The 17,554-nt window shown below is 52.7% G+C and overlaps 1 protein-coding gene across 4 annotated transcripts in view; it reads left to right on the top strand.

The window, feature by feature from the left end:
• The window catches only part of RALY (RALY heterogeneous nuclear ribonucleoprotein), a 147,937-nt gene that overhangs the window by 124,172 nt on the left and 6,211 nt on the right, over nt 1-17,554 (top strand). For 3 of the 4 annotated variants that reach the window (XM_054516634.1, XM_036395772.2, XM_036395773.2), the window contains 4 exons: nt 5,975-6,047; nt 13,395-13,442; nt 14,655-14,812; nt 16,543-16,656. In XM_054516634.1, the coding sequence (XP_054372609.1) occupies nt 5,975-6,047; nt 13,395-13,442; nt 14,655-14,812; nt 16,543-16,656 (393 nt within the window). Of the gene's footprint in view, nt 1-5,974; nt 6,048-13,394; nt 13,443-14,654; nt 14,813-16,542; nt 16,657-17,275; nt 17,452-17,554 lie in introns of those variants that run through there. The other variant, XM_054516635.1, reaches the window with a different exon arrangement.

Below are 17,554 nucleotides of genomic sequence, written 5' to 3'. Positions count from 1 at the left end.
TTGGGGCTGGGTTGGACTTGAGGATCTTGAAGGTCTCTTCCAGCCTGGTCATTCTGGGAATTCTGTGACTATAAAGGGGATTTTTATTTGAAGAATTTCAGGGGCAGTTATTGAAAGATGTCCATAAAAGGCCACCCTCACAGGGGTGAGTACATTTTTATAGGTTTTAGGAAATTAGCATAATTGATAAAAAGCACCAATTAGCAGCACAAGTGGTGAGGCAATTCCCCCCCCCCCCCCCCAGGTCAAGCCCCTTCTCTGGAGTCCCCCTTGGCACTGGTTGTGCTCTGTCCATGGAATGGATCTCCAAGAGTTGTTCATGGCCTTGGTTCCCAGGAAGAACCAAGGCACCACTGGGGTCCTGAACCCCTCAGGGCTTGGAGCTCTGGCACTTGGTTTGTCCTTCTGCCTAGGGAAAGGCCTTGGAAAATTACTGGGAAAATCAGTCACTAATACAGTAGGTGACAGAGTTACAAATACATGGGCAAGGAATGCAGAGAAGATATCAAAGAACTAAAGGAAAACCCAAGCAGCATCAGTCCCATGGGGGATGGTGCAGGGATGGCTCAGTCCCAGTCAGACTGGGATGCTGGATCTGCAGAGAGGGTCAGAGCTGACCCAGTGATGACCCAGCAGGCCCAGAGTGACAGGGCAGGGTCAGCAGGATCCAGGCACAGAGCTGGAGAACAGCATTCCAACAGCAGCCCCCAGCAGGGGCTGAAGGCTCCAGCTCCCCTGTGGGATGGGATCAAGGCATATGAGACATTGTGGCCCAAAATTTCAGCTCTGGGCTGTGATTGTACCAGCCAAACAGCAAAAGCAGAGTTCTGGATCATCCCAGGGCCTTGTCCTGGACCTGCTGGGGAAGAACAAGGGGGGGAAAGACATTGTCTGGTATCAAAGACATGGATAGGACAAGGGGAATGGCTTCCCACTGCCAGAGGCAGGGATGGATGGGATATTGGGAAGGAATTCTTGCCTGTGCGGGAGCTGAGGCCCTGGCACAGGGTGCCCAGAGCAGCTGGGGCTGCCCCTGGATCCCTGGCAGTGCCCAAGGCCAGGCTGGACAGGGCTTGGAGATCCTGGGACAGTGGAAGGTGTCCCTGCCATGGCAGGGGTGGGATGGGATGGGCTTTAAGGACCCTGCCAACCCAACCTATTGTGTGTTTCAGTGATTCCTTTCAGGAGCAGCCTTACCCTCAGCCTGTCAGGAGAGCTGATCTCCAGGCCAGCTCAGCCTGCCTTCAGCCAGCAGCTGTGAAACGAGGGAACTTCCTCCAGTCTGCACTGCTGGGGCATGAGAACTAACAAGCAAATCCCCCCAGCTCCATCTTGGCTTTTTCAGATTGCTCTGAGGTGTCACCAGCTCCAAGCTGAGAATTGGAACTGGGGAGAGGATTTTTAATGAAAAATAGTGATTTTTAATGAGAAATGGTGGTTTCCAAGCCTGCTGCAGCAATGTGCACCCAGAAAAACAATTTGCAGCCCATTCCCACCCTGCTGCTGGCACAGCCTGACATGGGAAGTTGTGCTGAGGCCATGCTGCTTCCTCTGAGGAAGGTATCCAGATACCAGAAACTTCTGCTCACTTCTCTTGAGCTCCAGAGAGTGGAGCTGCAGCCCTGGCAGAGCTCAGCCTGCCAGGAATGCTTCCAGCCGAGATGTTGCCCACATGTGCAGCCTGAGATAGGATGGAGAGGGCCTGGGGGAGCCCAGGAGCTCCTTGTGGTGCTCCAGACAGAGGAGATGTGGCCCAGAGACAGGGAGTACCTGCTCACTTAGCTGAATAGAGAGATGAAAGGTTTGCTGTGGGGAAAACCTCCTCTCAGAAAACCTCTGATCTCTGCTGGTCCCAAAGGCCTGGAATTCCAGGAGGAGGCAAAAGGACTGTGTGATAGCTGGGTGTCTGTTCATGTCCTGGACAAGGTGCAAACTCAGCTGCCTTTGATCTGCCCCTTGTGGGCCAAGCTGAGCACAGGAGAGCTCCTCAGGCTGTTCCTGGCAGGAGTGAGCTCTGGGATGTTCCCTTTGCAGGAGTGAGCTCTGGGATGTTCCCTTTGCAGGAGTGAGCTCTGGAATGTTCCCTTTAAAAGGAGTGAGCTCTGGGATGTTCCCTTTAGCAGGAGTGAGCTCTGGGATGTTCCCTTTAGCAGGAGTGAGCTCTGGGATGTTCCCTTTGCAGGATTGAGCTCTGGGATGTTCCCTTTAGCAGGAGTGAGCTCTGGAATGTTCCTTTAGCAGGAGTGAGCTCTGGGATGTTCCCCTGGCAGGATTGAGCTCTGGAATGTTCCCTTTGCAGGATTGAGCTCTGGGATGTTCCCTTTGCAGGATTGAGCTCTGGGATGTTCCTTTAGCAGGAGTGAGCTCTGGGATGTTCCCTTTGCAGGATTGAGCTCTGGGATGTTCCTTTAGCAGGAGTGAGCTCTGGGATGTTCCCTTTGCAGGATTGAGCTCTGGGATGCTCCCCTGGCAGGAGAACCCAGCAGAGAAGAGCTGTGGTGAGACAATCAAGGCTGGAAGCCTTTCTCTCAGTAGGGGATGGCTGTGTAGGAATGTGGAGAGGGAGGACAGGCTGGGGCTGCCAGGGGACATTGCAGCCATCCTGAATGTCCCTGCAGGTCCTGGCAGCCTCTGGGGTGCCTTCTGCACCCACCCCAGCCCCTGCAGGAGGCAGCTGCCCTAGGGAGGCACTGGAAGCTGGATCCCACCATCCCCTGCCACGTGGCCTGGAAAAGCACAAGCTCTCCCTGCGTGTGGGAACAGGTGCCTGGGGATGAGCAGGAGGGATCAGGGCTGCCTTGGGTGGGCAGATGGAGTCAGTGATGCAGAGGAGGGAGCCAGAATGGGAATGAGATGCAAAATCTGTCCAGGCTGATGTTCCTGCTGAGCTCTTGTCTCTCCTTTTTCACTCTCAAGGGAATCCTGTGGGATCTGACTGCCCATCACCACCATAGCTGAGAGTATGAATTCCCTGCTGTTGTCAGGGGCCAGCAAGGGCTCCACAGGGTTCTTTGTAGCAGTGGGGACCAGCAAATGGTCTTGGTTTGAAAAGCCAGGTGTCTGCTAAGGAAGGCAGGAACCTCCCCTGAAATGGAGAATGCAAAGCCCCTCCCTCTGAATTATTATAAATTTGAAATTAAAAGGCTCTCAGGCAAAGATATGGGAGTAGGTATAACAGCTGTTTATTAGGGAAGAAAATTAAAATAAAAAACAAATGCAGTAATGCAAACCAACCCTGCCAGAGTGAGAGCAGGCCCTGTCCCCTGTGTGTCAGGGGGTGGCACAGCCCCATCCCATGGGGGCTCAGCCCTCCTGCAGTGCCAGCTGTGGCTCTGCTGGAGCAGGGATCCTGCACAAGGGGGGAGTTTTCCTCTGCAGCTCCAGGGCTGCTGGAGATGGGCCTGGGCTCCCTCTGGCCATGCAGGGCAGCAGAAGCTGCTCCTCTGGCAATGCACTGGGCAAAGGCTGCTGTGCTGTGCCAGGCTCACATTGGATCCAGGTAGGAATGCTTGGCTCCTGCCCTGGGCGCAGCATCTCCCCATGGGATGCTGGAATTGGATCAGCCCTGCAGGGACACTCAGTGGCCATGGACAGCAGAGATCTCCTGCAGGGAGGATTGGCTGGGGCAGAGATCAAGAAAAAACTGCCCCAAGAACAGCAGAGAACTGCCCCAGCTCTGACACATGGGGACAGAGCACACAGCCCTAAATCATATCTTGCAACCCAGGACATGGAGCTGATTGTTGTCCTTCTCCTCTCCTGGGCTTCCAGTGCCTCTCCCTTGGAGAGGGTTCCCAGCCTGGTGCTGTCAGGGCTCTCCAGCCCATGGGAGCAGTGACTGGCACCTGTGAGCTGCACCCTGGCAGCAGAAAAGGTTCAGAGCCAGGGAGCTGCAGCTGGGCAGGGCTGGGGCTCAGCAAGGCAGGACTGATCCTTTTGTTCCTTGGCAGTGCCAGCAGCCTCAGTGGCTTAGCAGCTGTGTGGGGAATGTTCCTGCTGGCAGCAGCTGGCCCTGCACCTGCCCTGTGCCCACGTGCAGCCCTCTGTCCATCAGGCCCCCCTCAGCTGGGCAGGGCAGGGTGGAGGGAGGAGGGCAGACACAGGCTCTGATGGGAATGTGCCCCAGAGCAGTGCTCAGGGCCATGGCTGAGCCAGCCACACCGCAGTTGCTGTTCAGGCTCAGAGAGAGGCCAAGCTCCAGCTTCAGCAGGAATAAAGTCTCTTGACAGACCCTAAAAGGCAGCCAAGGAGTTGCACAGCAAGGCCTGGGCAGTGGGAGTGTGTCCATGCTCCTGCAGAGCTGTGTCCTGTGTGTGCAGCCTGTGCTCCTCCTGCTCAGCTCATCCAGCACTGCTGCAGCCTCCCTGTGCTCCTGCAGAGGATTTTCCAGGTTATACCTGAGTCAGCAGGATGTTCCTTTGGATCACTTTGTAGGCTCTGAATTTTGAGGGGGTGTGGACCCAGCTGTCCACGTTTCCTCATCAAGTCCCTTCATAAACCATGAAAAAACAGAAGTTTTGAATGGCCTGATGTGCTCAAAGTTGGTTGGCTGCCCCCTAAGGTGCAGGTAGCAGAAAGGAAGGCATCATTGAAGGAATTCCTCCCTGTGAGGGTGCTGAGGCCCTGGCACAGGGTGCCCAGAGCTGCTGTGGCTGCCCCTGGATCCCTGGAAATGTCCAAGGCCAGGCTGGACAGGGCTTGGAGCAGCCTGGGACAGTGGGAGGTGTCCCTGCCCATGGTAGGAGTGGAATGGGATGGGCTTTCAGGGAGGATATCTTCCAACCCAAACCATGCTGGGACCTTTTTCTTCCACCACCTCTGTGGGCCATCCCAAAGCTCAGTGGGGCACTGTTCTCAGGGAGCTGCAGGATGTGCCCATGGGTGCACTCAGCCCCTGGTTCTCTGTGGGGGACCCTCAGGGCACACCCCTGAGGACCAACATGTCCAGTAGGTGGCCCAGCTGTGATGAAGAGTCTCCTGAACCCAGCCAGCCTTTTCCAGAACACACAGGTGGGGCTCCTCCCTGTGGGATCACTGGCCTCACAGCAGCTGATGAAGAGCCCCATGGACTCAGCAGCTGCTCTTTCACTCCCTCACCTTCCACTACTTGGATTTTTTAAACATGAGAGTTTTTTTACATAAATTCTCCTTTCTCTTTATTTCTGCCATGTCCGTGGGCCATGGTTTCAGGGTGGGCTTGGCAGGGCTGGTCCACATGAGGAAATCCTGTCTTGCTCAGCTCAGATCTGACATGCCCAGAGGTCTGACAGCTCTTCATGCACACAGGACCTGAAGAACCAGCAGGGTTTAGGGCTGATTGGGAAGGCAATGGGGCATTTCCCACTGCTCCCCTGAGTTCTGGCTCCACACCCGATGTTGGATTCCAGGCTCTCAGCAGCTCCATGAAATTGGCTGTGTCACTTCATTCTCATATCAGAAGCACTTTTGGCACCGTGGCCAAGGAGTGACATTCCCTCAGGGGATCAGAGGAGCTCATTCTCCCCTCCCCTGGCAGAAGATGCTGCCCCTAGAGCAGCTCAGGCAGGGGCACCATGCAGAGTGTAACACAGGCAGACCCACAGCAGTGCCCAGCTGGCAGTGCCCAGCATTCCTGGTTATTCCCACAGGACCCAGGGGTGGATCCACTCAGGAATCAGCATGCTGCAGCAAGTCTGGATTTTCCCTTATCACACAAAATTCTCCCAGGAAAGCTGTCCTGGTTCTGTGTGTGTGGACAGGACCATGAGCAGGGTGCTGACTGCGCAGGGAATGGTGACTGGCTCTGGGAAGGAACAGGAAGAGGTTTGCCAAGTGCAAGGTTTATTCATCTTCCTGTGGAGCCCCAGCAGGCCCCAGCTGTGCCAGAGGCAGGTGGCAGTGGGTGAGGGGAGCTGTTTCTCTGTGGCAGGGCTGTGTGCATCCAGCCCAGCTCCTTGGCCGTGCCTTGTCACAGCTGCGTGTCCCTTCCTTGCAGACATCAACATGGCCGGGGAGCCCAAACCCAACAGACCCAAAGGGCTGAAGAGAGCAGCCTCTGCCTTGTACAGGTAGGTGTTCACCACAGTGGGTGGGGTCTCTGGGCTGGGGTTTGCCTTCCAGCACCCCCCAACCCCTGCCCTGAGCTCCCTGCTGCCTGCCCCCAGCAGCCTGGGCACTGCTGCACACCCAGAGCTGCTCCCAGGGCTCCTTCCCCTGGAAGTGCCCCTGGGGGTGTGGGAGATCTCCTGGGCATGGCCCCACCTGTGCAGGGCTTGGAGAAGGGTGGGCAGAGGAGGGGGAGCAAGAGGAGCAACCCCTGCAGCCAGGGAGCAGGAGTGGGCACAGAGGTGCTGGGTGTGGGGGAAAACAGGGAACAGGGACTGTTTAGGGAAAGAGGAGAAAGGAAGAAAGTGGGAAGCCCTTGGGGTGCCAGCTGGAGGTGAACCAAGGAGGTGGCTGGGGGAAGTCCCAGGGGAGCCTGTTCTGAGGAGCACAGCCCAGGGAGGGGCAGGTGGGACATGGAGAGCTCTGTGGCACATGGGGCGTGTTACAGATGCCAGTGAGCCCTCAGCTCGAGAGAATTTATCATCATTTCCACAAGTGGTAAAGATTTTCATTAAGCCCCAGATTCTGGAGTCAGGGGAATGCAGGAGAAACTCATTAAGTTCTTGCTTCTGGTTGCAGAAGGGAAAACTTGAAAAGGTACATCAGGAGTGCCCTGCAGGTTCAGGAACCCAAAACCAAATAACAAGGTTCCCAGATGTGTTTTATGTATAAATTGTCATGATTTTGATGCCAGTCTCATGGTGAGAAGACTGAGGGGCTGAGTAAAGAGTTGGAAGGTGTGAGGTTGGGAGGAAAAGACTAAAATCAGTATTGGGGCTATAGGTGGGTGTAGCAAAAGGGGAAATCATGAGAGAACTGGAGATTTTTCCAGAAAAAGAAGAAAAAAGTGTGAAGGGTGAAGAGAACCTTGTGATTCAGATTCAGCCACGTGGTCCTGCACTGGTGTGGTGTGGAATGGCAAATCCTGGCTAGAAAATGCAGCTCTGGCACAGCCAGACCCCCAGAGCCCCAGCAGCCTCCCACCACCCCCTGTGCAGCTTTCAGGCACATTTCTCCTCCCACCCTGGACAATTTGGGCCCTCACAGGACTTGGCTCTCTGGGCTCCCAGGGAATCCCACCTGAGGGGAGGGAGGTGGGAGCAGAGCTGACACAAATCCTGCACTTCAGCTGCTCATGTGGGGCTGGGGCCATCACACACATCAGCTCCTTCCATACATCTTGCACTAATGAGCTTTTCATTTACTGCTCAGCCCTGCCTGCAGCACTAATCCCTTCCTCTGCAATGACCAATATTTCAGACTTCAGACTGCTGAGAGAGATGTTTGCTCCCTCCCACAAATATGGATATGCTAAAATATGGGCCAGAGAACTGCACTGCTCCTGTTCCCAGCAATATTTCATCCCAGACTGGCTGTCAGATTAAAACTTTACCATCTGGACTGGCAGAACTTAGGATATCTCCTGGAAAACAGGGATCCCAGGTTTGCAGCGAGCTGTGGTTACAGCTTCCCAAACCACCATCAATTTCTCTAAATGTTAGACTTCAAAAAATCACAGCACTGTAATTTATAGAAGTGCTGTGTTAAACACAGCAGAGGATTTTTCCTAAGGCTGGCTTTTGCTTTGCCTCACTCCAAGTCTGCAGGAGAGAATTGAGGGGAAAGCAAGGCAAGGAAAATTCCATTCTGAACACACAGAAAACAACAGTTGTGACATTTTTACCTATCCACCAGCCTAGGTGGGTGTCCAGGTGTTAAACAGAAATCCTTGGGGATGCAGGCTCCCATCCACCTCCACCCAGGCTCGTGCCACCATCAGTTTTCTCAGGTGTCTCCACACAAGGCACCTTCACTTCCTATAGAGCCTTGCTGCCATCACTGCTCTCCTCCACTCTTGGATCTCTGGGGCTCCCTCCCTCCCTCTGGCACTTCCCAGAGCATCCCTTTGCACAGGGCAGGTCCCTGGATGCTCCTGCCTGGCACCCTGGCCACCCACACAGGCCCTGCTGCCCTGGGCAGTGAGCTGCTGTCACTGTGTCCCCACTGTGTCACTGCCTCTCCAAATCTCCAAATCTGCCTTCTGCCAACACTTTTTTTTTTTTTTTGCCTGCACAGCCAATGTCTGGACAGGATTTCCTGGGGCATTTGGGGCCACATTCAGGTCGGTGCCAGAGATCCCACCCAGGTGCTGTCAGCTGGCTGGGAAGGGAAAGTGGCTCTGTCAGTGCCACTCTGGGCTTTTGGAGGCACAAATCCCTGCCCTGCCCTGCAGAGCTGGGGCTAAAGCTGCTCCATGGCCACAAGGACAGAGAGGACAGCCCAAGCAAGAGCTGCTGGGTGGCTGCAGCTCAGTGGCCCCAGGAGGGGTGGCTGAAGTGGTGGCAGGGACAAAGCACTGCTGACTGACTGTCACAGCCCATGAGCACTGGCATCCATCCCCTGCTACACCCAAAGCTGGTGTCAGCCCCTCCCCAAACACCCCTCCCAGGCCCTGGTGCTGGAGCAGGGACATCCCAGTGCCAAATGCACTTGGACAGGGCTGAGAGCAGCCCCGGGGCAGAGGGAGGGGTGAGCAGTGATGTCCCAGCCTAGAGCAGCCCCAGCACTTGGGAATGCCAGGCTTCATCCCACATTCCTTTATTTCCCCCTGCCCTGGCTGTGTGCAGGAAGAAGGGGTCTCACAGAGCTCCCCAAGATCTGTTTGATCAGTGCCCCATTTTCCAAGCAGCTTTCCTTTGTCCACTGCAGTAATGCCATGAAAGAAAGGTGGGAGCTGAGCTCACCATGGCACTCATCATTAGCAATACCAGGCAGGAATTAAAGCACAGATGCTCAAATGCACATTTGCTCTTCAGGTCCAGGCTCAGAAGTGGCCCCACAAATGTGGTGCAGAGGCAGCACATGCAAACAATCAGCCCTCAGTTATGAACAGCTGCATTTTGAACCCGAGGCAGTAGGAATGTTGGATTGCTAAAGGCCAGCAAAGCAGAGGCAATGCTGCAATCAGGAGGTGGAAGCAGGGTGTTCCTTGAAGCCTTCCTGCTCTCCTGCCTTTCACTCTGGCTGTCCCTGCTTTATTCTGAAAGGGTGCAATGGCACCAGCTGATTGAAAAACAGCAAAAACTATTCCTGTCCACAAAGACAGAGCTGCCAGGTCACTGAGGAGTGATCCCTCAGTCTCAGGATGGTTTATCCAACGTGCAGTGGAATTTTCAGGATAAATCACCCCTAAAAGCTCTCCCTTTCACCAGCTTTGTCCTGGACTCATCCTGGCAGACCTGCCCTGTGCTCAAAGCCTGAGGGATGCTGCTAGGGGATTCCAGGGGTGCTGCTAAAACCATCCAGCCCTGCCTCCCTGGCATCATCTGTTAAGCTGTGAGTGACTGGTGTGTTAGAGCAGGGTCACACAGCCACAGGCTGCCCAAATCCCTCATTCCAGCCCCCTGCATCCCTTGAGGCCTGCCCCACAGTCAACAGGAATCCAAGCAGCCCTGCAGAGGCTGGGTTCATGTTTTGGGAGGTCAGGACCAGCTCCCTGGGATAATTATGCCCCCAATTCCTTTTGAAAGGGTGCAAGTGTCTCCAGTCCCTTAAAGATCCAGTGCCAGGGCAGGAGAACCCCTCACCCTTGGGCTTTGCACCCAGAGATGCTCTGGGGCCCCTGCCCTGCAGTGCAGGCATGGTGTGACCCCCTCAGTGCCCCTGGGAATGCCCTGCAGATGTGCCAGGAGTGATTCCCACCAGGAGAACACAGGCATGGCCAGCTCTGCTCCACACCCCTCTGGAAACAGGGAATAACACAGGGCAGTAACATCAACAGGGTTCACTGGCATTTCACCAGCAGATTGACTGCCCTGGGAAGAGGCTTCACCTGGGCTCTTGGGCATCTCTGTCCTTCTCCAGCTCTTCTCCAACCTTCTCCAGGTGGGATCTGCAGATATTTGAGGCTGAGCTTCATCCCACTGGTGCTGGAGCCAAGCCCAGGAGCAGGGCAGAGGTGCCTGAACGCCTCAGGGCAGGGTCAGTGCTGGAGATGGAGGTGCCCACCCCATTCAGGGCTGCATCCCTTGTTCCCAGGTGCCAGGCTGTGCCCAGGACAGTGCTGGCAGCAGCAGGGCACTGCTGTGTGCTGTGTGCTGGGGCTGGAGCTGCAGCTCCTCTCCATCCCCATGTGCTGATCCCACAGCTCTGCCAGGGAGCAAAGGCTTCTGCCAGGGAGGAGAAGCTGGCTCAGACCAGGAGTGTAAATTGGGATCAGGAAAAAGGAATTTGGGTGTCTCAGAATTTTGCCCAACATCCCCAGGCTTTGTGTTCTTTATGAACAAATGCTCCAAAGCTGCCTCATGGTCTCCAAGCCACAGAGAGCTGCCCAGCAGGAGCAGCTCCTCATGGAGGTGATGCCTCAAGGAGCTGGAACAGAGGCTGGATGGAGTTCAGAGCAAGAAAGTGGAGATTTATTGAGGGGCCTTCAAAGGCCACACCCTGGCAGTACCTGGATGGCTCCAAGATGGCAGCAAAAGAGAGCTTGGCCATGAGATCTCACAGTTTTATGAGTTTTAGTCCATTTGCATACAGGAGTGAATTGCCCAATTAACAGCTTCAAATGATGAAGTTTCATCCTCCTGGCTTGCTTGCCCACCCTCCTCTCCTCACCTTGTTGATGCTTTGGGCCTGAAGTTTGCAGAGATTGTCCTTGAGTCTCCAGCTGGGATAGGATTATTTTGTGAAAAGATCCCAGTAACATTAATATAAAGCTGAAAGCTGCACACCAAAACAGAACAGAAAAACGTAAACCCCAAGGTATCAGAGGGAGGTTGTGCTTGGATGAAGGCTCTGCTTCATCCCACTGGGAGATCCCACTGGCTCCTCTTGCCTGGGACTGGGGACAACACTGGCTGTGCTGGAGAGAGCCAGAAGCACTCCACCAGAGCCTGTCAGGATTGAAAATATTACAAAATTGCAGCAATTTCATTTGAGTTGCATCTAAGGAGGGGGAAAAAATTGAAGAGGGAGAGTGTAACAGCGTAGAAGCATCCTACTTCAATTTTCCTTTCAAATGGCTTCCTATTTTTGATGGTATTTTGTATTTATTGGATTCAAACAGACCTGGAGTCAAACATCCTCAGTGATCAAAGTGAATTGGCAGGCTGAGGGGAGCTATTTTCTTGGAGGGTTTTTGTATCTCCAGGTTTCACCTTGGGTTAGAGCAAAAATCCAGTTACCCATCATGAAAAGCTCCATGGAAGTGCCTCATTCTGTGATCTCCATCCCCTCAGCCCCACAAACAGCTGGGTTCATTCCAGCAGCAGCTGCCCTGGGAGGAATTGTCTTTCCCTTTTAATCCAGAGAGAGAATAAATAAACACAGATGAGGCAGAGGTTGGGACAGAGGCTGTGGGATGTTCCTGTCTCCTCTGAGCCCAGCAGGAATGTTGGCTACAACTCAGGTCAGATGGGGAGGGCCTGAAAAGAATCTGGAATTCATCTGTCAGAAAAGGTTCTTTTCCACCATGCAGTGGAATCTGGGAGGGTTGTGGTGATCACACCTCCACAGTCACATCTCCCCATCAGTCTCCTTGCTCAGCAGTGAGACCCTGCAGTGCCCATCCCATGGAATGGCACAGGCAGCAGCTGCTCAGGGATATCTCCTCACTGAAGTCCCCAGGGCAGGGCATGACTGGGGCAGGAGGTGCCACCTCCTTGTCCTTCACCCTGGCACCAACTCTTTGGCCACAAAGCAGCTCTGGTGTCTCCAGCCATACTCAGGTCCCCCCTGGGCACAGGTTGGGTCTCCAGATGCTGCCCACAGGGGAACTCAAGAAGGGTGGAAGAATCATCTTTCAGAAACCAGCCTGTGAAAAACGCCAATCACTTGGTTTTAAATATTTTTTTAAGTTTAATAGTAATTAAATGGTTATAAAAATAGCAATCTAATTAGAGTAATAAAGATTTTGGACAATTAGAATTTAGGACAATATGAGACAATAGAAACAAAGAGTTATGGACAGTCCAGGTACCTTTTCTAGGCAAAATAAGCCCGAAAAAGGACCCACGTTAACAGAAGATTAACCCTTAAAAGCAACAGCCTGTTGCATATTCATACACTCATACATGATGCATAAATTCCATTCAAACACAGGATTCTGTCTGGGCAGTGTCAGCTTCTTCCTCTGAATCCTATCAGTGTCTTCATGGCTGAGTGAGGTGGGAAGAAGTTCCTTTCTTCTGATAATGGAGCAATAAATTCTCTTTCTCTGAAAGACTGAGGTGTGCTGTGGCTGCTCTCTGGTGCAAGTACCTCATTTCTTTCTTTAAAAAAAATCCCACATACATAGTTCCTATTTTAACTACAGAAGTTACCTTTTAACTACACAACTACATTTACCATACCATTAAAATGTTAATACAGCACTACTAATCCATACAACAGAGTACATATAGTAAATATCGGCGTAGAGCCGTGTAAGGTGCACTTTTCACACAGGCAGTTACTGAAACTGAGCACTGGCAGGGAAGCTCAGTGCCACAACAGGCAGGACAGACCTCCTGGAATTCCTGGTCCAAGCCACACATCCCACCAGCCACCCCAGCCACACACACGTTGTTGTTGCCACTTGTGTCAGAGATGCAGGAGCCCAGATGAACTCTCGGCTGCACTCCTGGGGGCCACCCTGCCCTGTCCCCTGTCCCTCCGGCTCAGCCCTTCCCTCTCCCCATCCATCTCCTTCTTTTCAGCCATTTCCAGGAGGCGGGACAGGCTTTGCTTTTTGGGGCTGCATTCTGTTTGTGCAGAGCAGAGAGGAGACCACCAGCATCACGTCTGACCTAAACGTTAATTGAGTGTTAATTGAGGGTTAATGAGCTCAGCACACCAGGACAGGGTGCTGTGTTCAGCTGGGGCAGCTGCTCGCAGTGTGTGGGGTCAAACCCTCTGGTTTGTGCTGCCTTGTGAAAAACCAGCTGCAGCAAGGGGGAAAGTGTTCCTGGGTGTCCAGGGAGTGGGGAATGCTCCTACTTTGGGTTAAAATGCAGCTCAAGCTTAAGAAAATAGGACGTGGGCATTGTCTGCCTGGGAGGGGAGAGGTTTAAATCAATAAATATCCCCATAAATATCCCCTTTGTCCCGACTTTTCTCCACACACATCTTCTTGCTCCTCCTCGAGATAAGCAGGTTAACACCCTCTGCCAACAGCACCCTCCTCTGCCTTCAGCCCCCCAGTCTTCCTCCCTGCAGCCACGAGGGTCCCTCAAGCCCGGGATCCATTTATTTATCCTCGATGGCCCAGCAGGCAGTGAGGGAGCAGCAATAATGAATTACCAGCACTAATTAACCCCTGACTGTCTCTGCAGTGGCTACGACTTCGACTATGACTATTACAGAGACGACTTCTATGACAGGTGAGACCCCAGCCCGAGGGGCTCTGAGGGATGGGCATGGGAGGGATTTGGGGGCAGAAGGGATTTGGGGTGTTAGGAAAATTAATCCACAAACATCAGAGGTTTATGTCCAAAAAGGAGACAGAGGAGTCCTTTTACTTTATTCCAATAAAGGGAGAGGCCATGGGGCATTCCTCTGGGGTCTCTCAAATTTTTGGAGGACTCAGCCTCCTTTTTATCCCAATTTCCAGCCACATTTCCCTTCTCTCTTTCCCCATTGGCTGAGGTACTTGGGAGTACAGACTGAAACACCTGATACCAAAGATTTCCATCTAATGTATAACCCTCCCTTTTAATTTTTAATTCTTATAAAATTTAGGGGGTTTTCTTCCCCATTGTTGCTTTCATCTTTCAATATCCAATTTCATTTATCAGCAAACCTACAGTTCATTTGTAAAGGCAAATAACTTTTTCCATTCATCAATCAGTGCAGTCCTTCCCATTGTTTCTTTTATCTCCCAGTGCTGGTTTTATCTACCAGCAGACCCACAGCTTGTTTGGAAAGATAAATCTGCCATTCCTCTCAGGGGGCAGGAGGGGTTTGGGTGCAGGAAGGATTTGGGGGCAGGGGGGATTTGAGAGCAGGAGGGGTTTGGGTGCAGGGGCGATTTAGAGGCAGGAGGGATTTAGGTGCAGGCGCGATTTAGGGACAGGAGGGGTTTGGGTGCAGGGGCGATTTAGGGGCAGGAGGGATTTGGGGTAAGGGGCGATTTAGGGGCAGGAGGGATTTAGGTGCAGGGGTGATTTGGGGGCAGGAGAGGTTGGGGTGTAAGGAGGGGTTTGGGGGAAGGAGGGGTTTGGGTGTAAGGAGGGAATTAGGGGCAGGAGAGGTTTGGGAGCTGGAGGGATTTAGGGGCAGGAGGGATTTGGGTGCAGGGCCAATTTAGGGGCAGGAGGGGTTTGGGGGCAGGAAGGATTTGAGAGTGGGAGGGGTTTGGGGGCAGGAGGGATTTGGGTGCAAGGAGGGAATTTGGGGGGGGGCGTTGGGGGCAAGGAGGGGTTTGGGTGCAGGAGGGATTTAGGGTCAGGGTGTCCAGCCCAGCCTGTGGGGTGCCATCCCACGGCCCCAATCCCCGGGATGGCTGCGGGGCTCGGGCCGGGGCGCCGCTCGGCAGGGCTGCCCCAGCCCCAGCCCCAGCCGCAGCCGCCTCCCCTCCCCTCGTTTCCCCTCAGGATTTTCGAGTACCGGGGCCGGGTGTCGCCGGTGCCGCGGGTGGTGCCGGTGAAGCGGCCGCGCGTCTCCATCCCGCTGGTGCGGCGCGTCAAGGCCTCGCTGCCCGTCAAGCTGTTCGCCAGGTCGGCCATCGCCAACAGCTCGGCCAAGATCAAGTGTGAGTGTGGGCCAGGGCTGGGGACAGCGTGGCGAGCTCCAAAACACCTCAAAATGGCTGGGAACAGTAACCCCGCTGCGGGGGTGCACCTGGGGAAGGCGATGAGACGGGGATTCGGTGTGCCGGTCAAAGAATCCGAATTTATTGTGGGGTACAACTGCTTATATATTCTACTCCAGCCACTACAAGGCTCGGGCTTCATGGGGAGCTCCCCAAACCACCTCAGAACAGCTGGGAGCAGCAGCCCAGCTGTGGGGGCGCACCTGGGGAAGGCGCGGTGTCAGCAATGAGACGAGGATTTGGTGTGCTGGTCAAAGAATCCAAATTCATTGTGGGGTACTGCTGCTGATGTACTTACTCTGCTCCAGCCACTGAAAGGCTCAGGGTTCATGGGGAGCTCCCAAAACCACCTCAGAACAGCTGGGAACAGCAGCCCCAGCTGTGGAGCTGCGCTTGGGGAAGGTGATGAGATGGGGATTCGGTGTGCTGGTTGTGAAAAATGCCAGTCACTTGTTTTTAAAATGTTAAAAGTTTAATAGTAATTAAATGGTTGTAAAAATAGCAATCTAATTAGAGTAATAAAAATTTTGGAACAATTTGGATTTAGGACAATATAGACAATAGAAACAAAGAGTTATGGACAGTCCAGGTACCTTTTCTAGGCAAAATAAGCCCGAAAAAGGACCCACGTTAACAGAAGATTAACCCTTAAAAGCAACAGCCTGTTGCACATTCATACACCTCATACATGATGCATAAATTCCATTCAAACACAGGATTCTGTCTGGGCAGTGTCAGCTTCTTCCTCTGAATGTGTCAGCATCTTCAGGGCTGAGCAAGGCAGGAAGAAGTTCATTTCTTCTGATAAGAGGGCAATAAATTCTCTTTCTCTGAAAGATTTCGGTGTCCTGTGGCTGCTATCTCAGTGCAAGTCCTTTCTTTAAAAAAAGTATCCTACAGAGCATAGTTTCTATTTTAACCTTATGTTATAGCCTAAAACTATATTTAACACACTACTTAAGAAAATTAATACAGCATCACTTTCTAACATAACACATATAATATTCATTTTAATATTTGTGAAAAGCCAATCATAAAATATGCATTTTGAACACTGGTCAAAGAATCTGAATTTATTGTGGGATACAACTGCTTATATGTTCTACTCCAGCCACTAAAAGGCTCAGGCTTGATCTTTATAAACTAAAAACATTCCTGATGGCAGCCACGTTACTGGATTTAGAAAGGCTGCCAGCCAGAAGTGTAATTGTACCAAAAGGTTTGATTCTTACATACGAGGTGATAGGGAGAAACGTTTTTAAAGTTTTAGACTGATTTCTTCCCGTGTATTTAAAATTAACGTAGAAATCCAATTTCACAGAACCAAGGAGCTCTTCTCCTTGGGGTTCCAGGGATGTTTCAAGAAGGTAAAAGATCCAATTTGATACGATTTGATTTGCTTTCCAAATTTTTAGCGTAAACGTGAGTGTAAAGTTCTGGAGGAGCTGTAGTGCAGGTACAGCCTGAGCCTGCCAAGGCCTGGGGTCAGCCTCTGCAGCCTGCCTGGACACAGCACCCGGGCTCTTTTGGGGGCAGCTTCCCTGCCAGTTCCCAGCCTGGGCTTCTCCCTGTTTTTCCTGCCTGTTCAGGGAGCTGCCCTGGGCAGGCTGTGGGGTGGGGCTGCTCTGCAGGGCGCTGAGTGCCTTCCTGTCCTTCCTTCCTCCCCCCAGTGAAGAGCAGCGAGCTGCAGACAATCAAAACGGAGCTGACACAGATCAAATCCAACATCGATGCTCTCCTGGGCCGGCTGGAGCAGATTGCTGAGGAGCAGAAGCTGTCTGCAGGTCAGTGGGGGTGGGGATGCCTCGGGGCTGGCCTTGGGCATCACACATTCCTCCAGGCTCTGACAGGGAAGTGTCAACCCCCAGGTTCCAGGGTAGAATCACAGGCCAAAATTACACACCAAAATTCCTGAAATTGTGGCATTGGGGGTTAAAGTGATGAGATTTTTTTTTCTTTTGTCCTTTTTTTTAGCTTGTATTTTTTTAGTTTGCATTTTTTGTTCTACTATTTTACTCTGTCATATGCTATCATTATTCTATTCTATTCTATTTCTTTCCCATTGCTTTCCTATTCATTTCCTATCCTTTTTCCATTTTATCCTCTCCTATCCCTTTCCTATCCCATCCTATCCCATGTCCTACCCTGTCCTACCCATATCCTCTTACTCTACACTACCCCTTTCCTATCCCTTTTCCTATTGCCATCCCATCCATATCCCTGTCCCAATCCATATCCTATTCTTATTCCCATCCCTATCCCCACCCTATTCCTATCCCCCCTATCCAATCCCTATCCCTATCCTATCCTTGTCCCTGTCCCTATACTATCCCTATCCCCATCCCTATCTTGTCCTATGCTTATCCCTATCCCTGGCTCCCACCATCCTGCTGGGGGATGTAGAACCTTCTCTGCCCTCTCCATGATGTCCCAGGCTGCCTCCTCAAAATTAGCAGAACTCCCCATGGCAGGAAGCATTCCCACCATTATTATTTCCCCCCATCCCAATGGATGTGGGCTCTCTGACCCAGGGTCAGGCTGTGGTCCCCATTAACAGCCCTGGCCCAGGGGTCAGCCTGTGTCCCCTGTTGGCATCCCTGACTCAGTGTCAGGCTGTGGCTCCATTTCCCATCCCTAACCCATGGTCACTCTGTCCCTGTTCCCATCCCCAACCCAGGGTCA

Source organism: Molothrus ater, chromosome 17 (genome assembly GCF_012460135.2).
Source record: "Molothrus ater isolate BHLD 08-10-18 breed brown headed cowbird chromosome 17, BPBGC_Mater_1.1, whole genome shotgun sequence".
In the NCBI taxonomy this organism is placed as follows: Eukaryota; Metazoa; Chordata; class Aves; order Passeriformes; family Icteridae; genus Molothrus; species Molothrus ater.
The sequence above is the reverse complement of the archived record's forward strand: the minus strand, read 5'-3'. Positions and strand labels throughout refer to the sequence as shown.